The sequence below is a fragment of the Pogoniulus pusillus genome, chromosome 11, assembly GCF_015220805.1.
Source record: "Pogoniulus pusillus isolate bPogPus1 chromosome 11, bPogPus1.pri, whole genome shotgun sequence".
NCBI classification, from domain to species: domain Eukaryota; kingdom Metazoa; phylum Chordata; class Aves; order Piciformes; family Lybiidae; genus Pogoniulus; species Pogoniulus pusillus.
The window spans coordinates 7,121,978-7,141,829 of NC_087274.1; the positions used below are offsets into that span (position 1 = coordinate 7,121,978).

The window sequence follows — 19,852 nt, forward strand, 5'->3', positions numbered from 1 at the left end:
CCAACCCAAACCATTCTATGAATCCATGAATCTGCAGCTGGGCAGTGAACCAGCCAGGATCCCGAAGCAGAGTCACTGCAGCTCCACTCCTCCTGTTCACCAGTACAGCCCACTTGGTCCAGCCCAGTTACCTACTCAGAGAGCTTTTAATTGCTACTTCATTACTCACTAGAACCTTGCTGGGTACAGTGCTAGAACTAATCTCAAGGATAAATCTCTCCTTGGAGACTGAGCTGCCAGAGACCTGAGGGTCTGCATCTCAAGCAATTCTAAGCCTCTTCTGCTACAAGCTCCCTCCCAAAGCACACTAATAGTTCACGTTCCTAAGACCTTTCACTACTACTTGCTTTATATCCATTCATTTCTTTTCCATTAACTTCACCACTATGAACTTTTCACAGTGTTGCTCTTCCCACACTTCCTTCTCATTCTATATATGACACTGCTGGCCCACATCCAAGCCTTCCAAAGCTGAGGCTGGTTTAGTGACAAACTCCATATTTCATTCATACTTTTCTCTTCCTTTCATTCAAACCCACTGAGATCTCAGTCCCCTGATCTATTGAGATTTAATTTTAATGTCTTTACTAAAATATCTCTTTTTCATGCATCAAAGAAGGATTTAGGGTCCTGAATTTACAGTGGTTTTGGAAACACTTCAAAGAACAAAGTTTAGAACTGTACAGGGCCACTTCCATTTCTGCAGTTTCACACTAAACAATCTACACAGACCAGAGCTCTTTCCTGAGCAGCAGAACCAAGCTACATTTTCCCCAACTTTACTGCTCATTTTTGGATGTTTTTATCACCTAGTCAAATGCAATCTCCTTCTGAAGGCTTGGGTGTTAATAGTGTTTTCTCTCTACCTCCCTAAGAGCTGAGCTCTCACTGCAGCCTGTTCCTTAGCTGACCAGGAGCCTGACCATACCCAGTCTGTCCTCTACCCTCACCCAGCTATTCTCATAAAATATTCAGAACAAATTTAACCTCTGAATACTCAACCCTTTTAAAGGTGACTTGTGATGTGCTGAAGTTGCTGGGATGTGTGGCGGGTGCAAGAAAGAGAAAATGCCTCAAGGTGAGCTTGGCTTGGTGCCTGCAGCTGCCAGGGCTGAGCCTGTGCCCTCTGTGGAGCTCTATCTTCTGCCTATGCTCCACCAGCACTGAAGCCCTGTTCTCTTCACAGCAAGTGAGAGCTTCACAGGCTGCACACAAACATGATGCAGATGTAAGGAAGAAATTCTTTACAGTGAGGGTGGTGAGACATAGGAACAGGTTGCTACGGGAGTTTGTGGATACCCCTCCCTGGAGGAGTTCAAGGCCAGGTTGGATGAGGCATTGAGCAACCTGGGCTAGTGGAAAGTGTCCCTGCCTGTGGCAGAGAGGTTGGAACTATGTGCTGGTTTGAGGCTAACTGGAATATTTTAGTGAGAAAAAATAGATGATAGGCTGTGAAAAGAAAACAATGGTGAGGTCTACATCACTCATCACGAAAACAAGGACACAAACATAGATAACACTGTGTGTGTGTCTGCCTCTGAGAGTATGTGTTTCCATTCTGCTTGGATCTGGGCAACTAATTCTTCTGCTTCTAGCCCCCCTCACTGATCCTCTCAACTCACCTTGCATGTAAGGTAAACTCTGGGATAAGGTAGAGAGGTAGAAAGAAGGTAAAAGGGTGGTTGGGAGCTCCTCCTGGGGACTCTGATTTCTGGGAGGGGTCTTGTGTTTCTGTTTTACTTTTAACTCATATATTTCTGTCTATAGCTGTATATATTTGCCATATATTGAGAATATCTGCTTGTATATAGTGCTAAGCTGTATATATAAAGAATCATAGAATCAACCAACCAGGTTGGAAGAGACCTCCAAGCTCAGCCAGGCCAACCTAGCACCCAGCCCTGGCCAATCAACCAGACCATGGCACTAAGTGCCTCAGCCAGGCTTTGCTTCAACACCTCCAGGGACGGTGCCTCCACCACCTCCCTGGGCAGCCCATTCCAATGCCAATCACTCTCTCTGACAACAACTTCCTCCTAACATCCAGCCTAGACCTCCCCCAACACAACTTGAGACTGTGTCCCCTTCTTCTGTTGCTGGCTGCCTGGGAGAAGAGACCAACCCCACCTGGCTACAGCCTCCTTTCAAGATAGTTGTAGGCAGCAATAAGGTCACCCCTGAGCCTCCTCTTCTCCAAGCTAAACAACCTCAGCTCCCTCAGCCTCTCCTCACAGGGCTGTGCTCCAGGCCTCTCACCAGCTTTGTCTCCGTTCTCTGGACACGTTCCAGCACCTCAACATCTCTCTTGAATTGAGGGTCCCAGAACTGGACACAGGACTCAAGGTGTGGCCTGACCAGTGTTGAGTACAGGGCAAGAATAACCTATCTCATCCAACCTCCCTCGTCCGAAGTTTAACTTCCAGCTGGCTGAGTCTAGTCTGGGTGATTTCATAAGAGCTGGGGAGGCAGGCAACTCCCCAAGCATCACAAACTAGATGATCTTTAAGTTCTTTTCCAACCCAAACCATTCTATAAGATGCAGCCTCACACTGCATGGTTTTAAAAGCCTGGCATCCTCAGGAACCCAGTCTAAACTATATTCAGCCTTTAGAATTCATGTAGCAGCATGTTCTGTGGTCTTCAGTTACAAGGGCTTGGTTAAAATCAACTCTTACATCAATAAACAGTATGTCTTGTAATAAATCTGGAGCATCTTCTCTACAGGATATCTGATATCCCACAAGCAATGTACTCTAACTTGTGTCACTGCTCTCCACATCCAACCCAAACAAAGCAAGCAGCAGCAAAACCATAGTAGGACAGAAATGCTGTACAGGCAGCACATGACCTTGTAGTCTCTGCCAGTTTGCTGTGAGGATTGTGGTATGACAAGTTTGTCCTAAAGTACCTGGCAAGCTCTGTCTGGCGCAGGCGTTGGCAGGCAGCCTGCAGACTCACAGAGGGTTTGCTGCATTTCACAACGTTTGCACTGATGCAGCTTCGCTGTTCAGTTCCTTAAGCCTGCAAACACCAAGTGCCAGAGCTGGGCTTTGCTGCACCAGGTCATCAGACTGCAAAACACGGGTGGCAGAGGAGTAAACAGCTGCAGGAGCCTGTTAGGTGCTAACTTCAGAGATCAATTCAGCAATGTACCAAGTTATTTCAATTTAGCTCTGCTATCAATCGATCATAAATTCAATCGCCTGTAAACCCAAGCTGCTATGACCACAATAACTCTTGGGTTAGACACCAGCATGCAAACACAAATTATTCTGAGCCCTATCTACAGCCTGCAGGGCTCTCTCATTTTTGTTTTAAAAACACCTTTTAGGTGTTTTAATTTTAGGTTGTGGGCACATTAAATCACCCTGATGTAAATTCATGAGATTAATCAAAGATAATAAACCCTGCATATTTAAGTACAAGGGAGTATGCTGGACATCCCAAATTGATGGCACAAGCAACAGCTTAAAGTGACTAATGCAGGCCTTGAAAAAAAATGCTTCTGGGAAAATTATTAGTTATTGCTAACTGGAAAAGCCTTCATTACAGTGCAGATGTACTGTAACTTACAGATACTTAAGTCTGAATGCTAAAGGCAGCCACGGGGAAGACTCCTGCAAGTCTTCAGCAAGTCCTCTTGGTTGCCTTTTTAAATCCACCTCAATCTCCTACATGCTAATATATTCATAAGCAGCCCAAGACTTAAACAGCTTAATTTGCAAGATGTCTGGGACAAAATGCATTACTAGAGCTAAGCTAGAAGAGTGGAACATTTATTCGCTTGGCTGTAGTCAGCAGTGTAGTGACTTCACATTTCCTCTGCAGAGTCTTTGACCTTGCTTTCGTAAGTCCAATGTGAAACCAATTCTAAAGCACCAAAGCCTCGTTGTGTGCATTCCTTATTCAATAACACTTCCCCCCAAAAATACCTTTGAGCAGTCTCATCCTGAGAACTGATGTTGACAGGGAAGACAAAAACAAAACCCCAAAAAGGCATATAGTCAAGACCACTAACCTTGAGTATCTGCTACAAGAGATTCAAAAGACAGGCGAGTTTCTCAGCAGTTACAAGCTGCTGCACACTGCAAGTTTGTTCCAAGATGTCTCAGAAGCTCACCCTGTATGCCAAGAATCCCTCCCTGTCTGTTCCAATAAAATAAATGTTCTCAGGTAAGTGTAAATAAGTTTTATTCTTAAACAAATAGAATTGTAAAAACAAAAACAAACCCACACAGCCCAAAACTTTGATTTGCTCCTCACAGAACCTTTGACCGATGACAGTTTTGATGCTTCTGATGGGTCACACGACAAAATGCTCTAACAGGATTTTACATACACATTAGGACATGTGTTTAAAACCTACTTAGTCAAATAACTTGACTCCTAAGCAACAGTGTCATTTTAGCACTGCTCCTTCCTGATAACCTCTATTTTAAGAGCTCAGCTCTTTGAAGTTTCAGGCTCTGAACCTTCTTGTTTCTGAAACACAAACTTATCCACTACTTGGAGCCAGGCTTAAGCTGCACGACCACAATCTGGAGTGAAACTGAATCCTCAAACTGGTCATCTTTATAATGAATTCTAGTCAAAGTGCACTGTCCTCAACAGGAGGTTCTACTATCCTGTGTTCATGCTAATGCAAGAAGTTAATCTTTTCAAAACTAAATAATTAATTCTCAGTCTCAAGTTGTGCCAGGGGAGGTCTAGGTTGGATGTCAGGAGGAAGCTGTTGGCAGAGAGAGTGATTGGCATTGGAATAGGCTGCCCAGGGAGGTGGTGGAGTCGCTGTCCCTGGAGGTGTTGAAGCAAAGCCTGGATGAAGCACTTGGTGCCATGGTCTAGTTGACTGGACAGGGCTGGGTGCTAGGTTGGATTGGATGATCTTGGAGGTCTCTTCTAACCTGGCTGATTCTATGATTCATCCAGTGGGCACCTGGTGGCATTCCCTAGTCTAAGTGCCCGCGGTTGATGCCAGTGGATGTGCAGAAGGCTCCTCCCTGCATCTCTTTGCCAGTGCTTCCCCACCCTCCACGAACACAAAGACAAGGTATTTTTAAGTAGGTCACACAGAGGCTGGGTGGTAACTACAGAAAAACGTTAATCAGATTGGAGCAGGCAGAGCTGCTTATCTCTTTCAAGAAGCCCTTCTAATAACAGGCTCTTTCTTCACATCTTAGGGCAAACTGACATTAAGAGTACAATGGTCACGTGAAAATACACCAGAACACAAAAATCTTCCTTGTCTGCCAACTCTGGCCTCATTTTGATGACAAAATACAAAACAGAACAGAGGGGAAGTACAAAACATGTGAATGGAGCTTATTGTTGGAAGAGTCTGGAAAGCAAAGCAAGGGAAAGCACAGCCACAGAACAACTGCATTCAAACAAAGGATTTCTAGATCAGTAGCAGTTCAGATGCTGGGTGATAATGCAAAGGAAAAGCACTTCAGAGGCTAGCTGGGGAAGCTTCACCTTGGCAAAGGAGCTCATTGCTTCTGCAAACCATGAAGTGTGTAATGGAGTGCAGTTAGGTAATAAGAATCTGGTTCTTGGTGGCCTCAGCCCTTAGCAGCTTGCCAGCCAAACAGGCCTCAGTGAACACGCATCTGGGAGATCTTCCCAGGTCACTCTCCACATTTTCCACAAGGCTGGTTAAAATGTGCAGTAGTAGTGGCAGGATGTTCTGGAGCCTCTGTTCCGCAAGGATGAAGGTCTGCTTCCCAGAGAGGCAGGCATCACCACCCAGCAGCTGCTTACAGCAGTTCAGTGATTTTTGAAGGCTGCCACTTTTCAGAGATACACCAACCTAAGCAGCCAGATTACTGCATCCTTCTCCTGACCAAGTGGGAAGAAATCCTGTTTGCTTACAAGTTAAACATCCTTTTCATTGTGGTTTTCCAGGACCACAGCAATACTTTCCCCTTTGCCCCATCCCCTTCATTCAAGGTCACTCCTGCCTGCAGTGTTCCAGGCTCTCAGCAAGATGACAAGACCCAAAGGATTTTCCCACTAAACTGACTTTGCAAGTTTGTTGACTTAGTTCCAGAACGTCAGATCACTGCTGCTCTGCAATGCATGAACAGTTCAGTTCACAAAACAGCTTAATGCCACTTACTTGTCTTTACAGCTTCTGAACACGCTTCTTCACAGCGGCTCATGCCTGGAACTACTTTTTTTATCCCTCCTCATTTTTGTGCCTCATTTTTCCAAGAGAATTTCAGAGACATCGGTATTAAGTACATTACTGCTGCAACTTTGGTTTCCATTTTGTTTTTTGTAGTGTGTTAAAGATTTATCAGATTTCTTTTCTCTCCTCAATAGCAGAAGAATTAAAACATGCATTGTACTGAGCCCAAGCCTCGGAATCACAGTAGGGAGCTTTCCACTTGCACAACCCACTCTCAAATCCTTTAGTTATTATTGCTATAGAACATTTTTTTGGTACATCAGCAGCACCTCCAGATTCACTACTACAATCCAGGCTACAAAACTCCAGGGAATCTATGCGGTGGCTGAAGACGCTACAACCTGCACAGTCGTTCATCATGACACCCTCCCAGTGCCTACTGCCCTGACTGCAGAAGAAAACAGGTGGCCCACTTCAGATCTTCCAGCACAAATAAAAGAGTAGCTTCGAAGCAATGATGGTTCAAATGGAGCCCCTGGGTCAAACCGAGCCCCTGGTCTTGTGTGGCAGAATTAGAATAGAATCATAGAATCAACCAGGTTGGAAGAGACCTCCAAGATCATCCAGTCCAACCCAGCACTCAGCCCTGGCCAATCAACTAGACCATGGCACTAAGTTCCTCATCCAGTCTTTGCTTCAACACCTCCAGGGATGGTGAATCCACCACCTCCCTGGGCAGCCCATTCCAATGCCAATCACTCTCTCTGTGAAGAACTTCCTCCTAACAGCCAGCCTAGACCTACCCTGGCACAACTTGAGACTGTGTCCCCTTGTTCTATTGCTGCTTGCCTGGGAGAAGAGGCCACCCCCTACCTGGCTACAATGTCCCTTCAGGTAGTTGTAGACAGCAATGAGCTCTGCCCTGAGCCTCCTCTTCTGCAGGCTGCACACCCCTGGCTCCCTCAGCCTCTCCTCATAGGGTTTGTGTTCCAGGCCTCTCACCAGCTTCATTGCCCTTCTCTGGACGCTGTGTGCTGTCCCCTGCCAAGCTGTGCTGCAGCTGAGCAAGCGGTTGGGTTGCAAACCTCTGTCCAACAGCTACCAAAAGGAAAACTGTTCCATTTGCTCTAAGTTTCTCCAGAAAGACAGACAGAGAGTAAAAAAAAAAAGTTGTTTTCATCATTTACCATACCTACAATTTATGGTTTTCTGGCTGAACCACCAGTTCTAGAGGGGCATGTTGCAAAAAGAGCACGTGGGTAATGGTCACACTCCAAACGGGACCACAACAACTCTTCCTGTGGAGCGGGAATGCGAATAACTGCTTTTAGCAATTATCCTGGTTGACCTCTCTTCTATGCCAGACTTTTATCTTTTTTTTTTCCCCTCTTTTTTCCCCTCTTTTTTCTCTTGAAAAAAAAAATTGCTGGTTTGTGCTGAAGACAGTTGATCTTTAACAAGGCAGCAAAGGATTGATACAGCAAAATTTTGCAGAGCCTGAAATAGCTGCCAAAACAAGAGACTGTTGGGATATAAAAACCAACAAACACAGTCCTCTTAGGAAAACCTACTTTTGTTAAACAAGGTCACCATGACTTTTTCCTTCTTTCTCCCTTCTTCACTTTTTTTGTTCCATGTTCCTATATCTGCAGAGCAGAGAGCCCAAGTACAAGGTTTGGGGTTTTTTTCCCCCCATTTTACATTTTCCCCCAATGGAATTTCCACAGAATCTCTTTTTTGCAGGAGCAATTAGCATTTGCTGTTGTTTTAAAGGAGAAAACCCTACAGAAATAAAGGAGAAGTATGACTCACAGAGAGACCAATAATTAGGTCATGTGTTCAATTAGTTTTCATGCTTAACTAGTTACTCTTTAGGAAATGTTCAACCTTTGATGTGCAGCAGGCAACTTACCAATTAATTAGGCAGAAGGAAGCAACACAAGGAATGAAACCTCAGAAACTGTATCAAAGCCCACAGATATCTAATGAGGGAAACAACAGCATCGACGACAGAAAACATGCACAAAAAGGTAGAGGCTTTAAATTATCTGTTTCAAGTTATCTTGGCTGTACTTCCTTTGAAATTAATAGAAAACTGTTGGGAAGCAGACTAGAAGAGGGAAAGCAGCAGCCTCGTTTGATCAGGAAAGCATCAATGTTTCCTTGAAGGTTTGCCATTAAAAAAATATCATCTGTCTGTATTGTATGAGACACCTCCTCAGAGACCATCACTCTCTGGAGGATGCAAGCTACAAGAGGCATCACACAACATATGATACTGGAGCAGGGAAAGGAGGAAACCTCTTCATTTAAAAACCTTCATTTGAAAACCTGGCATCCTGGCCTGCATCAGGAATGGTGTGGTCAGCAGGAGCAGGGAGGTCATTCTGCCCCTGTACTCTGCACTGGTTAGACCACACCTTGAGTCCTGTGCTCAGTTCTGGGCCCCCCAGTTTAGGAGGGACATTGAGATGCTTGAGCACGTCCAGAGAAGGGCGACGAGGCTGGGGAGAGGCCTCGAGCACAGCCCTACGAGGAGAGGCTGAGGGAGCTGGGATTGGTTAGCCTGGAGAAGAGGAGGCTCAGGGGAGACCTTATTGCTGTCTACAACTACCTGAGGGGTGGTTGTGGCCAGGAGGAGGTTGCTCTCTTCTCTCAGGTGGCCAGCACCAGAACGAGAGGACACAGCCTCAGGCTGCGCCAGGGGAAATTTAGGCTGGAGGTGAGGAGAAAGTTCTTCAGTGAGAGAGTCATTGGACACTGGAATGGGCTGCCTGGGGAGGTGGTGGAGTCGCCGTCCCTGGAGCTGTTCAAGGCAGGACTGGACGTGGCACTTGGTGCCATGGTCTAGCCTTGAGCTCTGTGGTAAAGGGTTGGACTTGATGATCTATGAGGTCTCTTCCAACCTTGGTGATACTGTGATAAGCACAATGGGCGACAAGTGGGACACGCAGTCTGGCACTGGTGGCAAGGTTACATACAGCTATAGTTTGATGTGATGGTTTGGGTGTTAGCCACTCCCCCACACTTGTGAAAAATCACCCAGACTAGACTCAGCCAATCTGGAAAACTGAATGAAGCTTTATATTTACAGCTTAGCACAGCACAGAGCAGGTATTTACAATACATACAGTTATAGGCAGAAATATACAAGGTAAAAGGTAATTCAGAAACACAACAGCCCTCCCAGAAACCAGCGTCCCCAGGAGGGGCTCCCAACCACCCTTCCAACTTCTTCCCACTCCTCTACCTTACCCCAGACTTTGCCTTATGTTCAAGGTGAGTTTGGAGGGTTGGGAAGCAGAAGGATTAGTTAGACAGCAATTTAGGTTAGAGAGAGAAGTGCAGCCCAAAAAGCCAGAGAGCAAACTCTGTTATCTATGTTTATGTTCTTGTTTTTATACATCTCAGCAAGCCTATGAGTGCAGTAGACATCACCACTGTTTCCTTTTCAGAGCCTATAATCTAATTCTTCTCACCAAAATATCCCAGCTAGGCTCAAACTAGCACATTTGACTAGCTGGCTGACCAGCTGGCTGCCATTTCTGCTACTACTACAGATAAAAGGCACAGACATGCCTACTTGGGATGAGAACCAAGTCTCTCAGCTCCCTCAGGCCCACTTCAACACATGATTGCTCCGTCACTCCTCCTCAATTATGTCACCTCTTTGAACTGAGTGGGAAAAAATGGGTACAACCACGTAAATTAAATGGGCTGGAAAGACCTAAAACATGCCTGGATCTGCCAGACTAATGAGCTCAGATATGTTACTGCCTGTCTCTTAATAAGTGACACTAATGTAAGTAATGGACCATTCAAAAGAGAATTGCACTTGGAACAGACACAAAGCTGCTGTGTGACAGTGTCCACACCACCATTAGCACAGCACCCTCAGTGATTAGGGATGCTACAGATGAAGGCACCAGCAACAGAACAAGGGGACACAGTCTCAAGTTGTGCCAGGGGAGGTATAGGCTGGATATTAGGAAGAAGTTCTTCACAGAGAGAGTGATTTCCCATTGGAATGGGCTGCCCAGGGAGGTGGTGGAGGCACCATCCCTGGGGGCCTTCAAGAAAAGACTGAATGAGGCACTTAGTGCCATGGTCTGGTTGATTGGATAGGGCTGGGTGCTAGGTTGGACTGGATGATCTCGGAGGTCTCTTCCAACCTGGTTGATTCTATGATTCCATGATCCAGTCCTTTGCCTAAGGTCTCTTCCAGCCCAGGCCATTCCATGTTCTCTCAAAGCAGTTCACAGCAAAAGAAGCAGCTGTGCTGTGCAGAGGAGCAGCAGAAATGAGAGTGACACCTCCCTCATCCTCTCTGTTACAGCTCTGCAGGATGTTACAGCAAAGAACCCAAGTCCCAGGCTCTGCTGCTAAATGGATGCAAACTGGGCCTTAAGTAACAGTAACTTCTGCTCATAAAAATCCCCACGAGTTACTGCACCTCCGTAAACCATCCTGCTGCAGCAGCACTCGCAATTCACAGTCTATTATTCCCATTTTCAAACCAAGTCTTGACTTTTAAGCTAAGGAAAGCTCCTGCCTTTCAAATGGCACAGCCAGCAACGCTGCCAAGAAAACTGCATTTGCATCCCCATCAGCAGGGAAAATATTTGCTGCTTACTGCCAGCACAAGCCAAGGAGCCCTCTGGCTGGTCACTCACTACAATGCTGCAGCTAACACAGGCAGTACTCTGCAAGGGGTAATAATCGATGAAGATCAGAAGCAGAGAAATATCCTTTCGATGTGATCGATTCCTTACCTAAATATTTTAAATACACAGCACATGAAAAATCTCCAGCCGAAATTCAAAGTCTTTTATTCTGGGCAATTAAAGTGATATAATGTGCTGCCTCGGCTAAAGGCTCTCCTTTGTCATGGCTAAAGGCTCTCCTTTGTCATGGCCAAAGGCTCTCCTTTGTCATGGCTCTCCTGACGCTGCCTGCCACACGCTTTAATCCACGCCTTAGGACCAGGGAGTTCCAGCTCTGCTCTGCTCCATCAGTCACTCCCTAACCCACTGCCCCATAGGCTTCCCAAACTCCTGCCAGAAGATCAGCGTGGGGAAGGTTTCCCTCTCCCCATCAGGCCGGGCATTATGGGGTCCTATGCTCTTAACTTTCACTACTTTTTTCTCCTTTCCTACTCAGCTGCTTAAGCAACCCCTTTTATCCCCTGCAATTGAGACTGCTTTCCAGATTACCCTCCACTTTAACCCCATCCATGCCCAACTAAACTCAAACCTCATAACCCAAGGTAATAAAAGAAGAGCTGCCTTTTTTCCCCCCCCTCTTTCCACTTTTTCATTAGCATCCAAATGATCTTTGCACTGCATTGCAAGAACTCTGACTTGCTCTGAAAATTCTTTATGAAGACAGATGAAGCTCATAGCTCTGTCAGCTGCTACTCTCTACCCCCCTAGTAAAATTTTCATCTGAGAGTTGCAATGAAATGACTGAATATTGTTTAACTGCAGCGTTTTGCAGATGAAACAACAGCTGAAGTGGTTTTTTTTTTCACTCCCCCAGCACACAAATTTATGTAGCTACACGACAATAAAGCAAAGTCTTAAATTTAATCAGAAGAAATACTTCAAGCAATGGCAAGCTGATAAATTATTTAGAAAGGGGCTCAATAAGACCTGGAAGGAAATACACAGCAGCTGTGCAGCCTGGGAGCTTGCAGAAACAGAGAAGTTTCAAGCTCACTCCTTTTTGAAGGCTTTTTCACCTAAGCTATTTGTATTTAGCAAAACCCCAGACGTGTGTTTGAACAACATCCTACAGTTACAAGCAGACAAGGACTGTGCTGGTAGTGATGTCACAGGGCTTTCCACACAGCCTTTCTTAGCGATGCATCCATACAGCAGCACTTAGCACTACCACTTGTGCATTCACAGGCAGATGCCAAGGACAAGGATTTCGTAGTGGAAGGACCCCCCACACTGGCAGCCTACTAATATTGGCTACTTCACAAGATTTTAATGATTTGGTCTGTTATTCAGACTACCTGGGTTCCTCCCCCCCCCCCCCTCAAAAAAAAAACTGTCTGATTTCCATCAATTCTTCAACCAAGAAATAGACAAAACTAGATGGATTTGTATTGATATGAAAGGTCTAGGAAATTCAATAATGCTCCTATTGTTTTATTGCAGATGGCACATCAACTTCTCTTTATTACTGCAGAAAACTCAAGAGCCCTGTAGAGTGCAATAAACCTCTACGTGTTTAGCTTTGCAATGTATCAAAGGGCTGTGATTTACCGTTCAGAGGCAGGCACCTTGCACACAAACATCTGAGCTCAGTAATTGCTTCATGTTTTGTGCAAACTCTACAAGGCAGCGTGAGGTCAGCCCACACAGGGTACCTGCTGTTTCTAGACGCCTCTCCCTCACTCCTCAGTAATATGGACTCTGTCATTACAGAGCAGAGAAAAAGGGGTTGTTTTCACCTTTGCATGGAGATGTTTTGCTCTCCTGTTTGATTTCAGACACTATTTAAATTTTCTGCCAAATTCTTAGGCTGCTTAGAGTGAGATTAAAAGAAAACTGTCAACATATCGAGAGGAAAACCACACAAGTAAATCCTCTTGTCTTAGACACCAGATGTGCTTCAAGACAAGTCCTTCTCGTGGAGATACACTTAAAAAGGACTTCAGAATATGGCAATGACACTGGCAATTATCCACAGATATAGTAATGGAAGCATTTCACCACTATAAACAGTTAAGTCTCCTTCAGGTAATACATTCAGCTTTTACAGGATGATAAACTCAGTTTTCATCAGTCAACCCTGTGACTAAGGGAGCAGGGAAGAACCACACAAAGGCAAGAGATAAGGAACCAGTACAAGCTCTATTTACATTCAAATTGCCCTGAATATAATATTATTTTCATTAGTTCCAGATTGAATTTAAAAGTAGAAGAGGGACTTGGAGCACGTACAACAAATTACTTCACCAGCAGCCTTTAGCAACACACCCCCCAGCAACCCTCTCTTCAGTGAGTAATATCACAGTATCAACAAGGCTGGAAAAGACCTCATAGATCAAGTCCAACCCTTTACCACAATTCTCAAGGCTAGACCATGGCCTCAGCAATGCCTGGCCAAAACAAAAAATTCATCTTTACTACTGCAAAGAATCACTTCTCCTCTATCTGAAAGTCCCTTGTGAAGATTTGGGGGGCAAAACGGATCAAAACCTCCAAGATCTCCATCTCCCTGTAGGAATGGGGATGCTCAGAAGTTCTCGGTTCAAAACTTCAGCATTGGCAATCTATTCTTGATTGATTTTTCAAATCATAAAGAAACAAGTCAATTATTGCAACCCATCACAATTTCAATAGGAGGACTGGTTAAAAACACCTCAGGGCAATGCTAACACAAAGGGCTTCTCAGCCAGCTAGGAAAACACCGCAGACCACACTTCGTACCAAGCTATGTACCAACAGACATCATAGAATCAACCAGGTTGGAAGAGACCTCCAAGATCAGCCACTCCAACCTAGCACCCAGCCCTGGCCAATCAACCAGACCATGGCACTAAGTGCCTCAGCCAGGCTTTCCTTCAACACCTCCAGGGACGGTGACTCCACCACCTCCCTGGGCAGCCCATTCCAATGCCAATCACTCTCTCTGCCAACAACTTCCTCCTAACATCCAGCCTAGACCTCCCCTGGCACAGCTTGAGACTGTGTCCCCTTCTTCTGTTGCTGGTTCCCTGGGAGAAGAGACCAACCCTACCTGACTACAGCCTCCCTTCAGGTAGTTGTAGACAGCAATGAGGTCTGCCCTGAGCCTCCTCTTCTCCAGGCTGCACACCCCCAGCTCCCTCAGCCTCTCCTCACAGGGCTCTGCTCCAGGCCCCTCACCATCTTCGTTGCCCTTCTCTGGACACCTTCCAGCACCTCAACATCTCTCTTGAATTGAGGAGCCCAGAACTGGACACAGCACTCAAGGTGTGGCTTCACCAGTGCTGAGTACAGGGGAAGAATAACCTCCCTTGTCCTACTGGCCACACTGTTCCTGATCCAGGCCAGGATGCCATTGGCTCTCTTGGCCACCTGGGCACACTGCTGCCTCATCTTCAGCTACTCTCTATCAGTACTCCGAGATCCCTTTCTGCCTGGCTGCTCTCCAGCCACTCTGTCCTCCCCCAGTGCTGCTTGGGGTTGTTGTGGCCAAAGTGTAGAACCCTGCACTTGGCCTTGTTCAATCTCATCCCATTGGCCTCTGTCCACCCCCATCCAGCCTGGCAAGGTCCTTCTTCAGGGCTCTCCTACCCTCCAACAGATCAACACCTGCTCCTAACTCAATGTTATCTGCAAAACTACTGATGCTGGACTCAATCTTCTGGTCCAGATCATCAATAAAGACATTGAACAGGACTGGGCCCAGGACTGATCCTTGGGGAATATCACTAGTGACAGCTGCCAACTGGATGTGGCACCATTCACCACCAATGATGCTGGATAGATTATTTATACATTAAATAAGGTAGTGGCAAAGTCAGAAGAAGAAAATATAGTCCTGGTGCTGACAAAATCATACCTCCTTTTCATTCCTGAATGGAATAGGAATGCAAGAAAAGGAAGAGCAGAAGCAATGTCTCCTTAAAAGAAAGACTGGGTTAGCATGCACACCTCAAGGTGAGGAAAAAAGAACATTAAAGCAAATCCACAGGAAGATTCATTCAGGGAAGTCCCCACTTCTGTTTGGGTTACAGTTGACATGCTTATAATGATAAATTTATGATTTAGTAGTCAATAGTCCTGGTACTTCCTAGAGGAATATTTTAAGCCAAAGTGCCTAGAGCATACAAATAAGAACATGAACATACTGGGGAATATTAACAGGCAAGACAATTCCAGTTAGGGGGCTGCAGTCACTTGGAAAACCCTACAGCCTGTAATCTACTTGAAGTTTATTTCCTGAGACACATGAAACTGTGGACATTGAAACACCCAGAAGCAAAACACTTCCCCTGCATGAGTGAGGTGCTACAGAACAGGAAATACTCAGCCCAGCTGCTTGCAGCTTTCCTTAGCTCCTGCTCTGTGTTACAGCTCTCCAAAACCATTCATTTTCAAAACCATACCCACACTATGATGCAATTACAATCAGCAGTTACCAAAGCTCTGAAATTATCTTTAACAACAAAACCACACACCTCCCTTAGCTACACTGTACAACCTTCTTCTGTTCCAAAGGATAAATTCAGTGCTGGGACAGAGTTTTGAACCAGCTGAGGCCAAACACATTTCTACACCAGAAGAAACTACAAACTTGGAAAGAAAAACTTCACAGCATCTCAAAAATACAGAAAAGTCAGAAGAATATAAATAATAAAATAAATCACTGCAGGACTTTGTACTTTAAACAAATATACCCCAGAGGTGATGAAAGGAAGTGTTAGCCTGGGGGGGGGGAGGATCAGCTAGAAAGCTATCAAGTGTGATAGCTTCAAGAGCTGATTCCCACTGATGGATGAAGGAAGGAAGGATCAAATGCTGCAAACCCACCACTCCTCGTCACAGACACACACCTCAGTTTTCAGTCTGCATTGAATGTTATCACAGAGCAGCATCAAGTCTACAGCTGCAAAAGAGAAGCTCAAGGAATACTTACTCTTGGCTGCCAGTTCTCATACTGCTTCTGTAAATTTGCACCAATGGTTTCCAGAGCTTTCTGAGGACCCATTGACAGAGGATCTACAAAACAGAACACAGATGAGTATTGTTGACCACAACTGAGCCACTCAGCTTGACAAGAAGCAGAAACTATTTCCAGCAATGTGTGCATTTAAACCTTTAGCTACTCCATATGTGAACCTGTAAAACCCTGACCTACAACCTGGGAGATAAAAGGCTGCATAAAAGCAAGACCACCACCACCCCTCTGCAAAAGAAAAAAGGCAAAACCTCTCCACACATTCCCTCTTCATAGAATCATAAAATGCTTTAGGTTGGAAGGGACTTCAAAGCTCATCCAGTTCCAATCCCCTGCCATAGGCAGGGACACCTCCCACTAGAACAGGTCACTCAATGCCTCATCCAACCTAGCCTTGAACAATTCCAGGGAGGGAGCATCCACAGCCTCCCTGGACAACCTGTTCCAGTGTTTCACCACCCTCACTGTAAACAACTTCTTCCTAACATCCAATTTAAATCTCCCCTCTTCCAGTTTAAACCCATTATTCCTCATCCTGTCACTACAAGACCTTGTAAATAGAGTCATAGAATCATAGAATCAACCAGGTTGGAAGAGACCTCCAAGCTCAGCCAGTCCAACCTAGCACCCAGCCCTAGCCAATCAACCAGACCATGGCACTAAGTGCCTCATCCAGGCTTTTCTTGGACACCTCCAGGCACAGCGACTCCACCACCTCCCTGGGCAGCCCATTCCAATGGCAAACCTTCAGTGTTCTGCTTGCAGGAAAGATCATTTAATGCCATTTGAATGCAGTTTTCTTTCAGGCATTCAACTTCCAATTCACAAATGTTAGAATCTTCATGGAATTTACCTGGATGCAATACCCAAAATGTATCCCCAAATTCTTCACTCCAGTACAAATTAAACACCATTAAAGACTGTCAGCTCTGGAAGATTTCTCTCTACTAACACAATAAATCCAATTCTGCTCTGAAAGGCAGCAGAGACATTACATTTGTTTCTTTTAATACTGAACAAGGAGGTTTCTGCAGAAAATGATGACAATAACAAGCATTTATTTCTTGGTGAATGCAAAATCCTGCTCCATTCCCTTCCATTGCTTACTGCTTCAGAGCTGACATGCCACTGGTAATTTCTAAGAAGTTAATTTGATCACTAGATAATTACCACCATCCATCCATCCCAATACAATTTTGCCTGATGTGCTTTATGCAGAAGCCATGGCCACCTAATTAAAGCTATTAACAAGTTTCCATAAGAACCAGCAGCTAACAATTTGCAATTTAATAGAAATTATTTTACAAACATTTGACCAAATCAACAAAGTTCTAGGGTGGGTTTGGTTTTGGGTTTTTTTTTAATCTGTACAAATATTCCATTTTGCACTGTTAGAAACAAAATCTAATGAAGCAGGATGACAGCAAGGGGTTTTAGTTCTTTTTCTTAAGCATTAAAAAGCATTTAAAAGCTTTGATCTCATCTAAATTTTACTATTTTTGGTAGAAAGATGTGAGGCAACCTGAATATACATCCCAGAATGGTTTGGGTTAGAAGGGACCTTAAAGATTATCCAGTTCCAACGCCTCACCACAGGCAGGGACACCTCCCACTGGAAGAGGTCGCTCAAGGCTTCATTCAACCTGGCCTTGAACACCTCCAGGGAGGGAGCAGCCACAACTTCCCTGGGCAACCTGTGCCAGTATCTCACCACCCTCACTGGAAAGAACTTCCTAACGTCCAGCTTAAATCTTCCCTCTGCCACTTTAAACCCATTACTCCTCATCCTGTCATTACAAGACCTTATAAATAGTCCCTCCCCAGCCTTCCTGTAAGTCCCCTTCAGATACTGGAAGGCCACTATAAGGTCTCCTCGAAGCCTTCTCTTCTCTAGGCTGAAGAGCCTCAACTCTTGTAGCCTGTCCTCATAGCAGAGCTGCTGCAGCCCTTTTTCTTAAGCAAATAAAAGCTCTAATCTCATCTAACTTTTACTATTCTTCGGTAGAAAGCTGTGAGGCAACAGGAGTCTACATCCCAGAATGGTTTGGGTTGGAAGGGATCTTAAAGATCACCCAGTTCCAACCCTCTGCCATTGACAGGGACACCTTCCACTAGCCCAGGTTGCTCAAGGCTTCATCCAACCTGGTCCTGATCACCTCCAGGGAGGAGGCATCCACAGCCTCCCTGGGCAACCTGTTGCAGTATCTCACCACCCTCACTGTAAGAATTTCTTCCTAATCTCCAGTCTAACTCTCCCCTCTTCCAGCTCAAAGCCATTGCTCCTCATCCCATCACTACAGGCCATTGTAAGAAGCCACTCCTCAGCTTTCTTATAGATGTTAGATGTCCCCTTCAGGAACACCTACACTCTTCCAAACCACACAAACAACTAGCAGCAAATTGTCCACTCGAGTTCAAGCATCCTGCCTGCTGCTGTTGGCTGGGTGACAGCTGTGGCTCCAGAAGCCTCAAGAGAGCCATCTCCAGGATGGACTCAGCACCAGTTGAATGCCCATTCCCCAAGCTGGACCCTGTAGCTGCAGCATTCACTGACACCTAGAAATACCTCAATACACCACAGTAGGCTTTGCTGTTCCAACTGCAACAGTCTTCTTCCTATTTAAGGCAAATTTTGAGGTGATACCCTTGAGAAGTCAGATGGTGGTGCCCCAAAACTATTCAGACTACCTGGTAACAGCTTCTGCTAGTTAATAAACCACTGGCTACTGCTCCAGCCCAAAAAAGGCAAACAAAATCAACACATCATATTTGCAATACCCCTTGCACAAAAACAAAGCCCACAGGTGCCACTCCAGGAGCCAAACAATGGAAGTCAATTATTTACCTCAGTGCAGCTCATGCCACCACAATCATGACGTGAGCTTCTGGCCTCCCTTGATGGGTATATTGGTAAGGCTGGCTTGGCTGCAGACACAAGGCCAAGATAACCATGGCATGACTCTCTCTGTGCCATAAATGGTGCCAGCTTAACACCACAGCAGAGACCTCAAGCAAGGCTTAATTCTGGAGACAGACAAAACACTTTTCATGTTCTAAGGGTGCACATGGAAGGTGCAGTGAGAACTGCAAACAGCTTTTGTCTGAGACCGTGATGATCATTTGTTACCAGAGTTCACAAGCTGGTGACATTAGAAATGCCCTCCAGTACCTGAAGGATACCTGCAGGAAGGCTGAAGAGGAACCTTTCATAAGGGTGTCTACTGATAGGACAAAGGGTAATGGTTTTAGGCTGAAAGAGAGTAACTTTAGACTAGATCTAAGGGAGAAGTTCTTCAGTATGAGTGTGGTGAGACTCTGGAATAGGTTGCATAGGGAGGATATGGATGCCCCTGCCTGGAGGTGTTCAGGACCAGGCTGGATGAGACCTTGAGCAATCAAGTCTAGTCGAGAGGCACCCCTGCCCGTGGCAGAGAGGTTGGAGTAGATGATCTCTAAGGTGCCTTCCAACCTAAGCCATTCTATGATGTCAGCTCAGATGTAAACAGCAGCAACTGCACCAATGTGATTTCCACACTGCCTTGCACAACTGGCAAAGCCACTGTGTTTCTATGGTGCACACCAGCAGCTTCCCTTGAAATTGATGTAGAGAAGAAAAAAAACAGCAAAAAAACCCAGCAGATAATTTTGCAATTACCTTTTTCAGTAAGTTAAAGTTGGCAAGAAATGGAAATGAGCACTTGTGTATATATACAAACATGAAAAATGCAATTAAAAAGCTGCATTCAAAATTCTCTTTGTTGATGATAGTCACTAATGACTTTATTTTAATGATTCTGCAAAGCTCTTCATTCTCTTTGCTCTCTACTCATGTATCAATGAGAGATCAGAGCTGTTCTCTCTGCTGAACAGATGTATTTATTAGTGCATGCTCATGGCTTTTTAACTGCTTTAAAGCCATCAGCATTTTTAGGTTGGGGAAAAAAAATTGAGATGCTCTGGGTCATAAAGGAGGTACAGCAAGGTTAGAAATGAGATGTTCTGAAAGTTTCTACAGCATTTCAGTTTGTACAATGATTAATTTGC

General features: G+C 45.1%; 1 protein-coding gene across 1 annotated transcript in view; it reads right to left on the reverse strand.

Annotated features, from left to right (window-relative positions):
• The window catches only part of RPTOR (regulatory associated protein of MTOR complex 1), a 219,516-nt gene that overhangs the window by 183,224 nt on the left and 16,440 nt on the right, over positions 1–19,852 (reverse strand). The window contains exon 3 of the mRNA XM_064150737.1: positions 15,767–15,849. Coding sequence (XP_064006807.1) covers positions 15,767–15,849 — 83 coding nt within the window. The remainder of the gene's footprint in view (positions 1–15,766; positions 15,850–19,852) is intronic.